Below are 18,931 nucleotides of genomic sequence, written 5' to 3'. Positions count from 1 at the left end.
CCCAATTACACACCTGAACCAGCTAATTAAGGTACAAGGCATACTAGAAGCTTCCAGGCAGGTGTGTTGATGCAAGCTGGAGCTAAACTCTGCAGGACAGTGACCCTCCTGGACTGAGTTTGGACACCACTGGGTTATTAAAGGAAAAGGGAGTGTTTTTTTTTTTTTTTTTTAACTGACATAACAGTTTTTTGTTTTTTTTTAACCCTTTACATTTCTCTCTCTCTCTCTCTCTCTTTAGATTTCAGTTGCAAAACTGTATTATTTCAGTTTGTGGACTAAGAAGACAGACCAGGAGAAAATGAATAACTCTGCAGTGAACTTCACCACACCTGAAACATTCACAAACTTTACATCATCTTCACTTCATGAAGGGGAAATGCTAGAATGTTTTACATCAAGCATCAATTTCATGTTTGGTTTTCTTATACACTCCTATGTTTTGTGGCTCATTGTCAAAGGGACAGGAAGCAGCGTTGCATCAGAGTTCTTCAACCTCAATCTCTCTGTTTGTGAGATCATGTTCTCTCTGAATTGTTTATTAAGCATAGTGGTAAATACCATAAGATTTAAAGGGTTCACAACATTACCACCATTTTTACAAGGACTTGCCTTCACTGGTCGTCCTCTGTTTCAGTGTCTGATCTGTGTTGAGCGTTACCTGGCAGTGGTTCATCCTGTAACCTTTCTGAAGTACAAACCTCTCAGATATAGAGTGATCTGCTGCACTGCGGCCTGGATAATTATTCTTGGCTCATGTTTGTTCTGCTCGTTTTCATCAATCTCAAATACGTTTTATATGTATTCATGGTTTTTCTCAATTCAGTTGCTACTTTTAATCTCCATTCAGTTGTTTTGCCTTTTGGTCATCCTCAAATCTCTGAAGCAGTCAGGACCAGGAGAGAGAGGGAGAGAGAGAGGTGAAGAAAACCACATGAAGAGAAGAGCGTTTATTATTATTCTAATAACTACTGTGAGCATGGTTATCATGCTTGCTCCATATACTATTACTGGACTTGTCACTGCTATGAAACAATATTATGCAGCTCTTTGGTTTTTTAGTTTTATGTGTTTTATGTTGGCTGGTTTTGTACAGCCTGTTCTTTACCTGCACCGGACTGGGAAACTATCCTGCCTAAAAGCTAAATCTGTGACAATTTGTTGAGCTACTTTTCTAAGTTCTAAGAAAAAGTGCTTTTGATCTAATTCTTAATTACATACTCTTTATGTTTAACTTATTCTTACCATCTTTGTCATTTTAATAATAACTTCTGGCTCTGCATTTTCACATTCAAAATGAAGACTATACAGTATGTTGTTAGCACATTTCCTTTTTTTTTTTTTTTTTTTTTTTTTTTTTTTTTCTGCACTTTTACTGAGACAATGGAGTACATATACTGTAAGCTATTGAGTATAATTAATGGACTATAAGAAATGCATTAGAAAGGCTGAATGATTTGGTTGAACATTTTCATGATTTTTCAGTTTATTGAATTTTACTTTTATTTTTAAATTAATTTATTGTGATATGGTGATGTGAACTATGAAATTATTTAATGATTAAATATTTCCAGTCCTGCTGCTAAACAAAATCATTTACGGTTTTGAAGCCATGCATCTGAACTCCACTGAGGACATCTGCTGGTTAAAGCCTTATAAATGCATTATATATATATATATATATATATATATATATATATATATATATATATATATATATATATATATATATATATATATATATATTAACATGAAATAACCATGAGCAATACATTTGTTACTTTATTTACTAATCTTCGTTAATGTTAGTTAATGTAAATACATTTGTTCATTGTTTGTTCAGTTCACAGTGCATTAACTAATGTTGACAATACTCTAATAATGAATTAGTAAATGATGAAATTAACATTAACAATGATTAATAAATGCTGCAGAAGTGCAATTCATTATTAGTTCATGTTAACTAATGTAAACATTTTCTACAAAGCAACTAAATGTGCAAAGTGCAATTTATAATATAAGTAAATACTATCAAAGATAAAATATCTGTACAATAAGCTAGTTGTTCCAAACCTGTATGATTTTTTTTTTTTTCTTCTTCTTCTTCTGCTGAATACAAAAGAAGATATTTTGAAGAATATTGGAAACCTATTGCATAGGTTGGGACCTATCGACTGTTTGGTTTCCCATATTCTTCAAAATATCTTCTATCGGCAAAATATGTATTCATCAGCAAATACTTTTCTTTTAATCATTTATTTATTTATTTTTTAATAATGTTTACAACCATTTTTTTTTAAATGTAGGCTATTTGAGTTACAGAGCAGAATAACAAAAATATTCTGCAGGTGTATTTGAAATGTTTTAACTAATCATCTTGTAATGAATGTCATTTCAGTTCTACTTTGAGTATGAATTATCATATGCAGTAAAAGGCAACAATACTCAAGCACTGTAAAAGGTTTTGCTATTAACTCAACTGACCGACTTCTCTTCTGTATGATTTCAGTCTCTTCAGGCCTTACTGTACATGATTTATGAGCTTCTACAACTTTTGACCTCCTAACTGAACTCCTTTCCACAAACTGATCATAGAAATAAAACAGTATAAATGAAAATGTTAACACTTTATAATAAGGTCTCATTTATTAACATTAATGTATTAACCAACATCAACTAACAATGAGCAATATATTTGCTACAGTATTTATTCATCTTTGTTTATGTTAGTTAATAAAAATAGTTATTCATTGTTAGTTCATGATAGTTCACAGTGCACTAACTAATGTTAACAAATGAAACCTTACTGTTGCTTAATAAGATTAGGAGAAAACTGTTTTTTATGGTAACACTTTACAATAAGTGCAACCATAATCAAATTCTCTCGATATTCAAAGTGCAAATAAGACCAAATATTTCTCTTATACAGAGCTAAGAGATGTTTACAACTACACTGCCCAGCCTAAGATAGCTTTCATATTGAGAGATATCTGTATTCATCAGGGAGCCGCTTTCAAAATGCGGGGTATTAAAATCACGTTTGAATGCGCGCTTGTGTTTACGTTCACTTTCACGATCGTGTGCACTCTGTGAATATGGAGCGGCGGTGACCATTATCCAACTGAATTAAATGTTTTTTTATTTAAATACAAAGCAAAACGACAATGGAGGCGTAATGTAAACATAGCGGTGGCATATTCTTTCCTAATCATCCTAACCACTCTGTCATGGCAACATCACGAGACTACTTTTCACCTCGACGAGAAATCTCGTCACACTTTAGTCTCGCATCACACCCATAGTAGCTTGATAATAATTGTAGCTATTATGAACCTGTTACTCAGCCAGGTACAATTAAATTTCATGATGCTTTTGTCAAAAGAATGCACACAAGGTCATAAGAATTTAATAGGTGGGTATAACATACACTGACCCGTATAGGTACACCTGCTTAACTTCTAGTTAATGCAAATATCTAATCAGCCAATCACATGGCCACAACTCAATGCATCTAGGCATGTAGACATGGTCAAGACAATCTGCTGAAGTTCAAAGTGAACATCAGAATGGGGAAGAAAGGTGATTACATGACTTTGAACATGGCATGATTGTTGGTGCCAGACAGGCTGGTCTGAGTATTTCAGAAAGTGCCTCTGGGATTTTCACTCGACCATCTCTTGGCTTTACAGAGAATGGTCGGAAAAAGAGAAACTATACAGTGAGCAGAAGTTCTGGGTGAAAATGCCTTTTTGATGCAAGAGGTCAAATGAGAATGGCCAGACTAGTTCGAGCTGATATAAAGGCAACAGTAACTCAAATAATCACTTTTTTTTTTTTTACAAAAGAGGTCTGCAGAAGAGCATCTCTGAACTCACAACACGTCGAATTGAAGCAGGTGGGCTGCAGCAGCAGAAGACACACCAGGTGCCACTCCCCGGCTATTTCCAACATGATAATTTCACAAAAGCTCAAATTATCTCAAACTGGTTTGTTGAACATGACAAAAGCCACTTTTCAACAGTCAGACCAAACATTCTCATTGCTTAACCATTCCATTCCATGCCGATCTGGTCCAGATGGTACAGATATAGTTGAATTTTCCACTGGGGCTGATAACAGTGCTTGTTAGAATGTAAAATGCATAAGTCACTACCTTGGTAATGCAAGAGTTTACAGACTGTATGAGATGTAAATAGAGACCCTGTTATGGAAGATGATCAGATATTTTACAGTACTTTGCTCCTAAAGGCTAGTTACAGAAAATCTGATAATCCAAACATTTTTTTATCCAAACATTAAATTCATGGATGAAGTCCATCAAATACATGATTTAGCGGCGCCATCTAGCTGCTGTGTGTGTAGGACTTCTCAGCTACTTTAATAAGTTTGGCAAAATAATCCATTTTCAACTATACATACAGGAAATGATTAAATGGATAAATAATAATAATAATAATAATAATAATAAAACTGATAAAACCAATTTCCTTATGTCCAGAGCTGATCATATGCCTCATAAAGTGACACTAACCAATACCATGAATTGTGAACATGCAGTACTGAATAATCACATTGTTCTCTATACAAATAATGCTCACAGAGAGCTATCTGTCTTTTTGAACCTAAGGTTTATTACTTGAAATATTTGCATATTTTGTTTATTAGGACATGAAACCTATGAACCTATCCACAAATACCCTAGTGACATAGTGAAGTCAGTCTACAAAACACAGCACAGATATTTATATACATTCAGAGAGACTGGACATTCTTTCTTCAGGTGATAAACCTTTATGAATTATTTCAGGGCTTTTTTCTGCTTAATAATATATTATGATAATGTCATGATGATGCATTTTGTAAGTACTATTGGCATGTTAGATATTATATTTTAATTATAAATGTGTATTAAGAGATGAATATATAGTGTACATCCAAGTCTTGTAATATTTGAATGCACTGATTATTTAAATTGCAGAATGGATTTTTTTTTTTTTTTTTTTAATGGCTACTTAATTTCTTTCTTGTTTTGAGTATTTTAGACTTAATTAAAAATTCATATTATTTTATTTATGCTAACAGATTTACAACAATTGCAATTTTTTTTCTTTGCAAAGACAGAGAAGAAATGAACTCCTCCACACATGAAGCATCTACAAACTCCACAGCCATACCAGATTACATATTGCTAGTGAGCCATGTGGACATGTGGGCATATGCCATTAATTTCCTGCTTGGTGTTTCTACACATTCCTATATTATATGGCTCATTGTCACAGGTACAGGGAATGGAGTTGCATCAGAGTTCTTCAACATTAATCTCTCAGTTTGTGAATTATGTTTTTCTTTTAATAGTTTGTTAATAATGCTGTCAAATGTTGGTCACAGTACCAATCAGTTACAAACATTTTTCCTTGGTATTACCATCACCGGTCGTCCTCTGTTTCAGTGTCTGATCTGTGTTGAGCGTTACCTGGCAGTGGTTCATCCTGTAACCTTTCTGAAGTACAAACCTCTCAGATATAGAGTGATCTGCTGCAGTGTGGCCTGGATAATCACTCTTGGATCCTGCTTGAACTGCATGTTTACTGTAGGCTCATATAACTTTCATGATTTTTTCTGGTCCTTCTCTGTGCAGTTCCTCCTCTTCCTCTCCATCCAGTTGTTTTGTCTTGTGGCTGTTCTCAGAGCTCTGAAGCAGTCAGGACCAGGAGAGAGAGGGAGAGCAAGAGGGGAGGAAAACCACATGAAGAGAAGAGCGTTTTATCTCATTCTAATAATTACTGTGAGCATGCTTGTCATGTTTGTCCCATTCATTTTTGGAGGCTTCTTGTCTGCTGTCACACAGCTGAATACTCGACCTTTCATAAGTTTTAGTTTGGTTTGTTTTATTCTAGGTGGTTTTGTGCACCCTGTTCTTTTTCTGCAACGGACTGGGAAACTCTCCTGTGTTTTTTTCTCATAAAACCTGCAACTGTAAAGCAAAACAAAAAACTACTGAACAACCCTATATTATGTATACACCTTTTACTGTAATATAAACATTCTGGGTTACTCGTGTGAATTGAACTTGGTGAATAATTTTGTCTTTACTCAATAGCTTGTTAAAGTTTACAGATCATGTCGTGTAGTTTTTATAGTGCATCCATGTTTCATTTGTTTGACAAATAAAGACAATTAATCAGTTTCCATGTCAGGTGTGTATTCACAATGATAGTTTAGACATGCATATAAAATCAGCTAAAACAAACTTAGAAACATGGGGGTATTCAGAGCAAAATTCCAGAGATAATAACGTCTCGTTTACAACTTTAACCTTAGTTCCCTGAAGAGGGAATGAGACGTTGCGTCGAGAATGACGCTGTGGGAATGCTCTGTGTGATTACGTTGTGAAGCACCTGTGAAATCAGTCCAATGGTGGATGACGTCATTACCAGGAAGTTTCTGATAGGCAATAGCAAGTCAATCACAGTCTTGCTGAAAGTATGGCAGGGAGACACAATGTCTCATCTTGTTTAACCTTCTGCGGTCTAAGCATTTTTGGTGCCCTGGAGAAGTTTTGCCATGCCCTGACATTTGTGCTTTTTTTCAGTTGTTCATAAACATATTAATGACAAAAAAGTGCCATTACACTGTATTCAGCACAAGCTAGGCTACAATATGTGAGGAACATGTATGTACATGTTTGTGTTTTTGAAATAATAACGTTTATGCGTGGTTATTGAAAAAACAAAAAACTTAAGTCACTGAAATAAGGCCAAAAAAATAAAAAAAATAAATCTGTGTTCACATGACTTCTGGGAATTGGAGGTAGTAGACTAGAGTTTTTGCTTCAAAATTATGTAAAATTATCCTGTCTACTCGTTCATATAAAACAATATATTGATTTAGATTTTTTAAGACACTTTTTGTCAAGACACACAGTATGCGTGGAGGCATGAATCATCATGAATAATCCACAAATTATTCACACCTGAGAAGACAAAAGATTTGCATAATGACCTCTAATGACCTGCATATTAATGAGCTCTTTCAGTCAGGTAGGCTGTGAAAAAAACCACTCTATTAATGTCCACTCTTGACAAAAAAAAAACATGATTTTATTTTACACGTATTATTGCACATCATGTGAAGAAAATTTTGTATGGGCCTATGTTAAATTACAGTACCAGTCAAAAGATTGGACACACTTTTTTAAAAGAAGCCTTAAATCTCTAACCAAATAACGGTTTTCTAAATTAATATACTTTAATGTATTTATGTGATGAAACAGTATACAGTTTCAGATGCAGGGCTAGTTTTCTACTGTGTGCCTGTTTGTTACCATAGTTACCCATTATGTCCAGCTGTCCCTTGTTAATTTACTCATTTAGTCATGTGTATTTCTGACAATGCCACATAAGGGACATGTTTTAACCACTCTGTGTATAACTGTATATTTGTGTGTATCAGAGTCTTAATAGGTTTTACATGTTTCATTGTCCATTTTACTCCTCTTAAAATGTGTGTGTGTTTGTCTTTAAGAACTGAGACTCCACCTGTCATGTGAGCAGTCACATGACAGGTAGTAGGAAGTAGCCTCTCATTATAAAAGGTGGCTTAAGATGGCCTGAAAACACTTAGGTCAATCTAAACCGCTGTCTGGATTGCGAAGTACCTTATTGTGAACACTTGCCATTCCAGGACCTCATTCTTGCACTTGCACTTTGGATTATTGCACATTGGACTATCAACACGCAGAGCTTCCTATGGACTGTTTTAAGGTATGGTAGTGATGGGCAGTTGAAGTAAGTGTGCCATAATGTGTCGAGATCTGATACCCAGTGTAAATGCAACAAAACTCACGCTAAACATGTATAAAAACACCTTTTACAAATATATTGCAAATGATTTATTGAAATTAAAATCTATTAAATGCAATGAATTAATCATCTAATAAGATTAAATATAGAGTGTCTGTATAATATGTGTTCTTTTATCAATTTTCAGGGCTTGTTTTCTTTGTTCCATGGCTCAAGCTAAACAGGCCAATAAGAGATTAAAATGAATAATTGTAGTTATAAAGTATTCCAATGTCTAATTAAAAATCTACAAATGTATAAAACTGATCAGAGATCTGGTAAAACCATAGGGTAAATGACCAGCCCGCCGCATCACAGACCTCCTGTAGGGATACCCCTATTAAAAGGCTTTCAAAGCTGCCATACTCCTGATCTGACGCACCACAAAGGTAACACCAATGGGTTTCTCCCCAAAGACACCACCCAAAGGTGCATGGTAAGAAGCTAGGCCGACACATAAACCCTAAGAGTGGAGGGGGACAACCCTACAGAGAATCAACTCTGCAGAAATTCCAGCTCTGTACCAGCCGGGTAGTAACTGGATCCCGTTGACGATTTCCGTTTCAGTTTCCTTGTGCAGGGAGCTCTGGAGTTAGTGTGGTCTTACAACCTCAGTTGAGAGACCTTAGTCTATGGGTTGTGCTTCCTCAGAGGCCAAACCCACACTTCCCCAGGCCCCTACCTTTAAGTGACAGGAACGCAGGAACGCTGCTCAACGCTGCTGCCTGCCAGCTGTCTGATCTACGCTCGGAGCTTCGTGGAGTTTATCCTAAATCCTTCTCTTTATTCCTATTCACATAATATAACTTTCTTATTTTTCACTAGATTACTTAACCTATTGCAGTGTTTTTCGGACGGCGTTCATCAAACACACGGTCAGTCATGTCCGACGATTATCATGTGTAGTAAATGCAACATGTACAGCTTAGCTCTTTCTGTCAGCAGTGAGACTTACACATGTGATAAATGCAGGGATATTGTCAGGCTGACAGAGAGAATCTCAGAATTAGAGACACGCATCCAAACTTTAATTGAGGATAGTGAGAATGAAAGGGCCTTAGATACTGCTTTGGATGCGACTAGCCTAGTAAACACTGCACATTCGGTTCCGGTTGTAGAAGCCACGCAGCAGGCTAACTGGGTGACTGTGAGGCGGCATAATGGCAAGAACAAACACCACTCTTCCGTTCCGATTAGAACATCAAACAGGTTCTCCCCACTCAGTGACGCACCCACTGAGAATCCTGTTGAAAGTGCCCTAGTAATTGGCGATTCTATTACACGGAACGTGAAAATAGAGACACCAGCCACCATAGTCACATGTTTGCCGGGGGCCAGAGCACCTGACATCAAAGCAAATTTAAAAGTGCTGGCTAATGCTAAACGTAAATATTCTAAAATCATTATCCACGTTGGCACAAATGATGTTCGACTTCGCCAGTCGGAGATCACTAAAATTAACATTAAAGAGGTGTGTGAACTCGCAAATTCAATGTCAGCAAAAGTAATTTGTTCTGGCCCTCTTCCTGTTCGTCGGAGTGATGAGATAGTTAGCAGGTTATCATCACTCAATGGCTGGCTGTCTAAGTGGTGTGCGCAGAATAATATAAGTTTCATAGACAATTGGAAAAGCTTTTGGGGCAGACCTGATCTGTTGAAAAGAGATGGTATTCATCCCTCCCGGGATGGTGCTGCTCTTCTCTCTAGAAATTTGGCAAATAGTCTTAGAGCTGAAACATGACAAACCAGGGCCCAGATCAGGACGCAGACAAACTGGCTAAACCGACCGTCTGCTAGCCGCCTCACGTCACAGAACTCAGATAATCGACAGCACATAGAAACACTTTCACCTAGATATTATCACATAGAGACTGTGTCTGTACCTCGAACTAGTAAATACAAAAAACTTCCGAAACCTTTTAAGGGTAAAAATTTAATTGATGTTCAAAAAATGAAAATCACAGATAAATCAGATAAACAAATGATAAAGCTTGGGTTACTAAATATTAGATCTATTTCTTCAAAAGCACTTATTGTAAATGAAATGATCACAGACAATAAACTAGACTTGCTGTGTTTGACAGAAACCTGGCTAAAACCAGACGATTACATTACTTTAGATGAATCTAGTCCTCAAGGTTATGATTATCGACACAATCCTCGACAGAAAGGCAAAGGGGGAGGTGTTGCTGTAATTTATAGTAATATATTCAGAATCATTCAAAAGAATTTCAAATATAATTCCTTTGAAGTGATGGTGCTTTATGTAACATTATGTAAGTTGACATTTGTGCTGGCTACTGTATACAGGCCACCAGGGCACCATACTGACTTTATCAAAGAATTTGCTGAGTTTCTATCAGAGTTAGTACTGGCTGCGGATAAAGTCCTTGTAGTTGGTGATTTTAATATCCATGTAGATAATAATAAAGACTCATTTGGATTGGCATTTGCAGATATTTTAAACTCTATTGGAGTTAGACAACACGTGTCAGGACCCACTCATTGTCGTAATCATACCCTAGATCTAATACTGTCGCATGGAATAGATATTGATGCTGTTGAATTTCTACAGCAGAGCGATAATATATCAGATCATTATTTAGTCTCGTGTATAATACAATTAGCCAAGGCTACAAAACCACCACCCAGCCATAAATATTGTAGAACAATCACATCTACCACTAAAGATTGCTTTATAAATAATCTCCCCGAGCAGTTTCATCGCCTTAGTATACCTGACAACTTAGAAGAACTTGATGCTGCAACAGAAACTATTGGCTCTCTCTTTTCCAGCACATTAGATGCAGTCGCTCCTTTACATCTAAAGAAGATTAAGGAAACTAATCCAACGCCGTGGTATGATGAGCACACTCGGGCTCTAAAACGAGCTGTTAGAAAAGCTGAACGTAGTTGGAAGAAAACAAAACTAGAAGTTTTTCGCCTTTCGTGGAAAGAAAAAATGATTGAGTACAGAACAGCCATAAGAAATGCTAGATCTACTTATTTTTCAAATCTCTTAATAGAAAACAAACATAATCCTAGGTATTTATTTGACACAGTGGCTAAATTAACTAGAAACAGAGATTCAACTGCTGACGTTTCCATAGAGCACAGCAGTAATGACTTTATGAACTTCTTTACTTGCAAGATTGATAATATTAGAGAGAAAATTATAAACATGCAACCGTCTACAGTTTCGCTTCAGACAGTGCACTGTAGTGTCCCTGAGGTAAAACTAGAATCATTCGCCGCTATAGGAGAGGAAGAATTATCTAAACGTATCAAATCATCAAAATCAACGACATGTATGTTAGACCCAATGCCGACTAAACTACTGAAAGAAATGCTTCCAGAGGTCGTAGGTCCACTTCTTGATATAATTAATTCATCTTTAACACTAGGACACGTGCCAAAAACCTTTAAGCAGGCTATTATCAAACCTCTTATTAAAAAACCTCAACTAGATCCGAGAGATTTAGTAAATTACAGGCCAATCTCGAATCTACCTTTTCTGTCAAAGATACTAGAAAAGGCAGTTTCAACACAACTGTGCTCCTTTTTAGAAAGAAATCGTATCTGTGAGGATTTCCAGTCAGGATTTAGACCATACCATAGTACTGAGACTGCTCTCGTTAGAGTTACAAACGATCTACTCTTATCATCCGATCGTGGCTGTATTTCTCTATTAGTGTTATTAGATCTCAGTGCTGCTTTTGACACTATCGATCACAACATTCTTCTAAAAAGACTTGAAAACTATATTGGCATTAGTGGAATTGCTTTGGCATGGTTCAAATCATACTTATCTGACCGTTATCAGTCTGTGGTAGTTAATGAAGAGATGTCGTATCGATCACAGGTTAAATATGGGGTACCACAAGGCTCAGTATTAGGACCGTTGCTTTTCACTCTGTACATGCTGCCCTTAGGAGAGATAATTAGGAAGCATGGTGTTAGTTTTCACTGCTACGCTGACGATACTCAGCTCTATATTTCCTCGCGCCCTGACGAAACCTACAAATTCACAAAACTAACAGAATGTATAGCTGACATTAAAAACTGGATGACAAGAAATTTCTTATTATTAAATTCAGAAAAAACTGATATCCTAATCTTTGGACCAAACACTTCCTCACGAAAAAACCTTGAATACTCTCTAACACTTGACGGGTGCTCCATTAAACCTTCGTCCTCAGTTAGGAACCTGGGTGTGCTCTTTGATACCAATCTTTCATTTGAAAGTCATGTTTCTAGTATCTGTAAAACCGTCTTCTTCCATCTAAAAAATATATCTAAATTACGACATATGCTCTCAATGACAAATGCCGTTGGTTCATGCATTCATGACCTCAAGACTAGATTATTGTAACGCTCTACTGGGTGGTTGTTCTGCTCGGCTTTTAAACAAACTACAGTTGGTCCAAAATGCGGCAGCTAGAGTTCTTACTAGAACCAGAAAGTATGACCATATTAGCCCAGTTCTGTCAACATTACATTGGCTCCCTATTAAACATCGTATAGATTTTAAAATCTTGCTACTTGCATATAAAGCTCTAAATGGTTTAGCTCCCCAGTACCTAAGTGAGCTCTTAATGCATTATAGTCCTTCACGTTTATTGCGATCTCAGAATTTAGGCCAGTTGATAATACCCAGAATATCAAAATCAACTGAAGGCGGCAGATCCTTTTCCTATTTAGCACCTAAACTCTGGAACAATCTTCCTAGCATTGTTCGGGAAGCAGACACACTCTGTCAGTTTAAATCTAGACTAAAAACACATCTCTTTGCTCTTGCATACACATAACACATTATCAATACATTAACATTTTTCAAATCCGTTAAAGGATTGTTACGCTGCAATAATTAGGTCGGCCGGAACCGAGAACATTTCCTATAACACTAGATATACCTGTACATCAGAATAAGAATGGCATCTACGCTAATATCTGTCTCTCTGCTTATCCTGAGGTTTGCCGGGTGCTGGATCCAGGCCGTATCCAGATCAGATGGAGAACCTGCATCTGGACCTGACTACAACGTAGCCCAGGAGACAATGGCCCTAAAGATCCAATTCTGGCTGCATCTGTAATTCACATTTTTAATCCCCGTATCCGCTTACATATATTTATATATAATCTATTTTTAATCTCTATAATAAAAATGTATAATTCAGATTTTGATCTCCATATACATTTACATATATTATATATATATCTTCCAAGGGGTTTTTTCCCTCCTAGGACTTTTTTCCCAGTGCTAGCACGCTGGGTTTTTCTCCTAGGGGGTTTTTTCCACCCCTGGAAGTCAGCCGACATTGGCTTAATGTAGCACCATCTTGTATATGTTACATATTACCACGCTTGTTTGTACAGTTTATTTTTAACCACTTCCCTTTTTTCTGTGCTTCTAATATGTAAAGCTGCTTTGAAACAATTACCAATTGTAAAAGCGCTATATAAATAAATTTGACTTGACTTGACTTGACTTCCATAACACTGCTCTCCAGAACACCCGGGAGTAGAAAGATCAGGAAAACTGTGTACAGACACAGCCTCAGCCACATCTGCACCTCCATATGAGCTCCACCACCTCTGGGTGGAGTCTCCATTCCCCTAAATCTGGTGCCCAGGGATGTAGAGCCTGAGTCATCATCACCAGGCAGGTGCCAGGAGAAATGATAACCCATCCACAGACTCTGAGCAACCATCCATGATCGCTCCCCAGTCCATGAGGGAAGCATCTGTCGTCATCATTACGCAAACACAAGGAGCTCCCAGCACAGGACCCTGGGACAAGAACCAAGACCTCTTCCAAATAACCAAAGTACGAAGCACCTGCGCATAAACTTGATCATGCAGAATGGGTTGCCCCTCAAGGAAAACCCCTTGGTCTTGAGCCACTACTGCAAAGGTCTTATGTACAGCAAGCCAAAAGGTATCCCGTTGGACGCAGCTGCCATCAGACCAAATAGTCTCGCAACTGTTTGACAGTGAGTGACTGGCCTAGTTATCTTGCTCACGGCTGTGTGGATCGAACTGATACGAGCAGGAGAAAGGCGTGCCTGCATCGTCATCTAATCCCACACCACGCCTGAAAAAAAGTGGTCCTCTGAAATGGAGAAAGCATATGCTCAGCCTTATCCCCCCATACTTTCGTGCAGGCAAGGATGACATCTCGATGCTGATCTGCCTTCTGCTCACACTTTGAGCCAGAAACACGGGGTGACAAGACTAGGCTGAAAGGAAGAACCTAGTTCTGGTATGCTTTGTCCCCATAAGCAACATGAGGAACATCCTGAGTTGAGGAAGGATGGAATATGAGAATATGTGTCCAAAAGATCTATTGTGACAAACCATTTCTTTGATCTGATTATGTCCCGCTTTGCCTCAGCGCACAGCGCTCCCCATCCTTTCTTGGAACGATAAAATACTGGCTCTAAAACCCATACTCTGTCAGGAGCAGGAACATATTTTAATGATCCTCTTCTCCAGCAGGGTTTTATCTCCTGTTCCATAACCAGAGCCTGCACGGGGCCTACCACTGAGGACAGGAAACCCCAAGTGCAGGACCCATTGAGATATACTGGCAATCTTCCATGCTGTCAAAATCTAAGGGAACCAGTCTCTCGAGACTGGCTTCCGGAGTTTCTGGGTAGCCATTTTGGTGCCCTGAAGTGGATGACTGGCAGGGAACAACCAAAACTAGAACTTGCTGGAGACCACTGCGCCCTGAAGCACACAAGGTGGCAGAGTTGGCAGAACGGCCCCCTGATGTCCCCGAAGGGAAACGGGCACCGTATAGTGAGGTGTTAACTACTTTCCCCCTGAGGCCAAGAGAACCAGCCTCTCAAGACTGGTCTCTGGTATTACTCAAGCAACCAATTTGGTGCCTTGAAGCTAAATTAATTTGCTGGAAGAGAGGCTGAATATAGTGTATTAATACAGACATCTGATTCCCCCAAAACAGATGAGTAATTAACATTTAATTCCTCAGAATTTAATGGAGCCAATTATCAAACAGACAAGTAAAAATGGTCTGGATGAAAGCCTGATTATAGTGTATTAATACAGACGTCTAACTTCTGAAAAGTATTTACCATTTAATTCCTAAAAAAATAAATGCAGCCATATCAACCAGACAAGTAAAAACAGTCTAAATGAGAAGCTGGATATAGTATTCTCATACAGACATACATTTTTCAAAGCAGACAATATTTCATTTAATTCTCAAATTAAATGCAGCCAGGAAACAAACACACAATAATACATGGCTGAATGTCCTAGCTGAAATATTAGACACAAAATGAATTATAACTCGTAATAATTTGCAAGCTACCATAGGGACAAGAGAGTAGGGGAAACTCCCGTCTGCTCAGTTCCCTCTGAATATATATGAATATATTTGTAAATTACAGGCACGTAATCTACGCCCGGCCTCTGCAAATGCGAGATCCAAGCCCTTGATATTATAGCAGACCGGTAATCCACGCGCTTCCTCTGCAAACGTGAGATCCGAGCCTTGCATTAGACTTTTATTCCCCAGAGAATAAAGCCATCAGGAGCGGAGCTAAAAACTCATGATAGTGCATGCCTTTCTTACACATCGGGACAAATGAGAGCTGACGTGCATTCTCCACTCCCAAACAAACAACACATAAATTCATGTGTATCCCCACTTGTAGCAGCGAATACAGGGAGGAACACATGATTCAAACCGCTGCTTTCTCGCCATTATACTCCTGTCTAGATAAATATAAGCTTGTGGACAAACAACAATAAATGAACAGAGACAATTTCACATAGAACGCTTACTGAAAGCACAGAAGCTGACATTGTTAGGTCTGGGTGCGCTTTATAGCTTCCTGGTCATGATGTCATCCACCTTCAGTCACGGCATTGGACTGATTTAACAGGTGATTCACGACACAATCAAGCAGAGCGTTCCCAGGTGAAAAAATACTATAGCAATTTATATTACATTCCATAGTGTTTTTGAACCATACTATAGTAAATTGTAGTATACTGTATATATTATAGAATTACAACACTTTGTTAATGAATGCTACAACATATTGTAATATTAATTATAGTGAACTGATCAACTGTAATAAATACTGTAGTATACTTTAGTTTTTACTACAGTAAATTGTAGTGTATTGTAGTATAATATACCCTATAGATTAAAGAAAACTCAGTACAGTATTGAGTAACGTAATTTGTTTATATTACTATAGTTGTTATTGTCACAGACACGTCAGGTTCCAACATCAACCAATCCCAGCGCACACCATCCCCAGAGTACTGATCGCCGCCACCTGCACCTCATCACCACACTCATCAGCAGCACCATAAAGAGCACACACACACACAGCACTCCATGTCTGGTCTCGTTTGCATATACTTCTGTTCATGCTTACCTCAAAGACTCCTCGTTCCATACCTACCTGTCTCCAGCGTGACTCCTTCCCTCTGTGTGCCTCGTCTTCTGTGTGGGTGCGCTCCAGTCAGCTCCAGTCTCCTCCAGCGATCTCCAAGCTCCAGCGTGTACATATCTGAAAGGAAAAGGACAGTAACTATCTCCATCATTATCATCTAATCATCCATTGACTCTACTCTGCTTACCTGTTTCATGCTCTCTGCCCTACTGGTGTCAATAAACACAAGTTACTTGTTTACATCTGTGTCTGCCTCCTGTGTACCGTAACAGAAGACCGGACCAACACCGCAGACCCAGTATGAGCCAGCCGGATCCATTTCAGGCCTTGGTGGATGCGCTTCGGCGAACCCTCACCACCAATCCACCGCCACCATCTCCAGTCACTTCTCCCTCACCTGCACCAGCGAACACCACAGCCAGCAAAACAGGATCTTCTTCACCACGGCCGTACGCCAGTCCCATGGCCAAACCGGCGCCCTACTCAGGATCGGCAGAGGATTGCAGCGGATTCCTGCTGCAATGCGAACTGGTCCTGGAGATGCAGCCGCACCTGTACACAAGCGAAACATCCAAAATCGCCTTTATCATCTCTCAGTTAAGCGGCAAAGCACTGAAGTGGGACGATTCCATCTGGTCACAACGTGGTGCAGTAACACAGTCCTAAAAAACGATTACAGATTCGTCTGCTGGTGAGAAACACTACAATTTAAAACAAGGATCAATGTCTATTTACGATTATGCTTTGCAATTCAGAACGCTTGCTGCAGTTAGAACAAGCTCTTATTACTACATATCGTCAAGGATTGGAACCTTGGGTACGGCTGCATCTCGCTGCATGCGAGGACTCCATCGGCCTCGAAGTTCATCCAGCTCTCCATCCGCTGTGCCACTCACATGCAGGCGTGCCTCCAAGAGCACCAGGACCCGTCACTTCCCAACATGCTCCTCTGCCGATCCGAACCAGTCAGCTCCCCAGAACCAGCCAACGAACAAATGGATGTAGAGAACTCACGTTTACCACCCGCTGAGTGCCGCCGTCGGCTGACCCTGAACTTATGTTTGTACTGTGGCGCTCCTGGGCATGCGATTGCAGCGTGCCCCACACAACCTCCTCGACCCATGGTGAGTGCCATCATTCCTTCTACTCAAAAGATGAAACCACTCACCACTGTCATTAATCTTACTGCCGCTGATATCTCCCTTTCAGTGGTCGCGCTCCTCGATTCAGGGTCAGCCGGCAACTTTGTCTCCGGCGCCCTCTGCCAGCAGCTACGTCTCAAGACCTCTCTGTCTCCGATCTACCAGATCAACTCCATAACTGGCAAGCCTCTCAGCCGTAAGCATGTCCGCACTGTGGCAGGACCTCTCAAGCTTCAAGTCGGTCTACTCCATCAAGAAGAATTACATCTGCTGGTTCTGGAGGATTCCACCGCTGACGTGGTTCTAGGGCACCCCTGGTTGGAGCAGCACAACCCGACCATCTCCTGGAAGACGGGTGAAATCCTGAAGTGGGGCGACACCTGTTTCTCTGGCTGTCTAACTGAACTTCCTGTGCCACCTTCTCCCTCTGTGCAACTTCAAGTAGACTCCATCCATGCGCCTTCTCCCGCAAGCTCAGCCCGGCGGAAGTCAACTACTCCATCAGTGACAGGGAACTCCTACCTGTAAAGCTTGCTTTACATCACCCGGACACGACGCACTCCAACCATCCACTCAGCTCACACGTCACTAGGCACTGGTCACCCGGGGGTCAATGAAACCCTCTCGTTGCTGAAAGAACACTTCTGGTGGCCAGGGATGGCATCTGATTTCAGAAGGTACGTGCAGGGTTGTCAGGAGTGCGCCATCTCCAAAAGTCCTCATCATCTACCAGCTGGGAAACTCCTTCCTCTGCCCATTCCCAACCGACCATGTTCACACCTAGGAGTGGACTTCATCACTGATCTCCCTGTTTCAGATGGAAATACCTGCATCCTAGTCATCGTAGAAAGTTTCTCCAAATCTTGTCGTCTCATTCCTCTACGAGGATTGCCCACTGCCATGGAAACCGCAGAAATGCTCTTCAACCACGTGTTCAGGTATTTCGAGATACCAGAGGACATTGTATCAGACAGAGGACCCCAGTTCATTTCCAGAGTGTGGAAGGCATTCCATTCCCTCCTAGGTGTGGCCATCAGCCTAACTTCGGGATACCATCCACAGTCGAACGGGCAGACGGAAAGGAAGGTCCAGGAGATCGGCCGCTCCCTCTGTACCTTCTGTCATGACCACCAGGACTCTTGGAACCAGTTCCTGGGTTGGGCAGAGTACGCCCAAAACTCTCTCCGGCAGTCGACTACAGGACTCCCACCATTCCAGTGCGTACTCTGCTACCAACCCCCACTGTTCTCCTGGATCAGGGAACCCTCTAACATTCCGGCAGTGGATTGTTGGTTCCGAGAGAGCGAGAGGGTCTGGGACCCTCTTGAAAGGGACCTTGCAACCTGAAACTATAACAAATAACCTTAGCTATATTATAAGTAAACCTTATATTGTAATATAAACATTCTGGGTCACTAATGTGAACTGTATAAGTGAATATTTCTTTTACCGGATTTCTCTGAAAGATTATAGATCACATTCTGTTTTTATAGTGCATCCATGCTTTATC

The 18,931-nt window shown here is 39.6% G+C and overlaps 1 protein-coding gene across 1 annotated transcript; it reads left to right on the top strand.

Moving 5' to 3' along the window:
- The first annotated feature begins 301 nt into the window (after positions 1-301).
- LOC137012212 (chemokine XC receptor 1-like) lies at positions 302-1,139 on the top strand. Its single transcript, XM_067375352.1, has 2 exons — positions 302-1,053; positions 1,097-1,139. The coding sequence occupies exons 1-2, from the start codon at positions 302-304 to the stop codon at positions 1,137-1,139; spliced, it is 795 nt and encodes a 264-aa protein (XP_067231453.1).
- Positions 1,140-18,931: the final 17,792 nt, after the last annotated feature.

This window comes from Chanodichthys erythropterus, chromosome 22 (assembly GCF_024489055.1).
Source record: "Chanodichthys erythropterus isolate Z2021 chromosome 22, ASM2448905v1, whole genome shotgun sequence".
Taxonomy (NCBI): Eukaryota; Metazoa; Chordata; class Actinopteri; order Cypriniformes; family Xenocyprididae; genus Chanodichthys; species Chanodichthys erythropterus.
This window is presented reverse-complemented; position numbering and strand designations above follow the sequence as displayed.

Coding starts and splice junctions, on each gene's coding strand:
- LOC137012212 (XM_067375352.1), top strand. CDS start 302: ATGAATAACTCTGCAGTGAACTTCACCACACCTGAAACATTCACAAAC. Junction 1,054..1,096: donor CAATATTATGCAGCTCTTTG/GTTTTTTAGTTT, acceptor GGTTTTGTACAG/CCTGTTCTTTACCTGCACCG.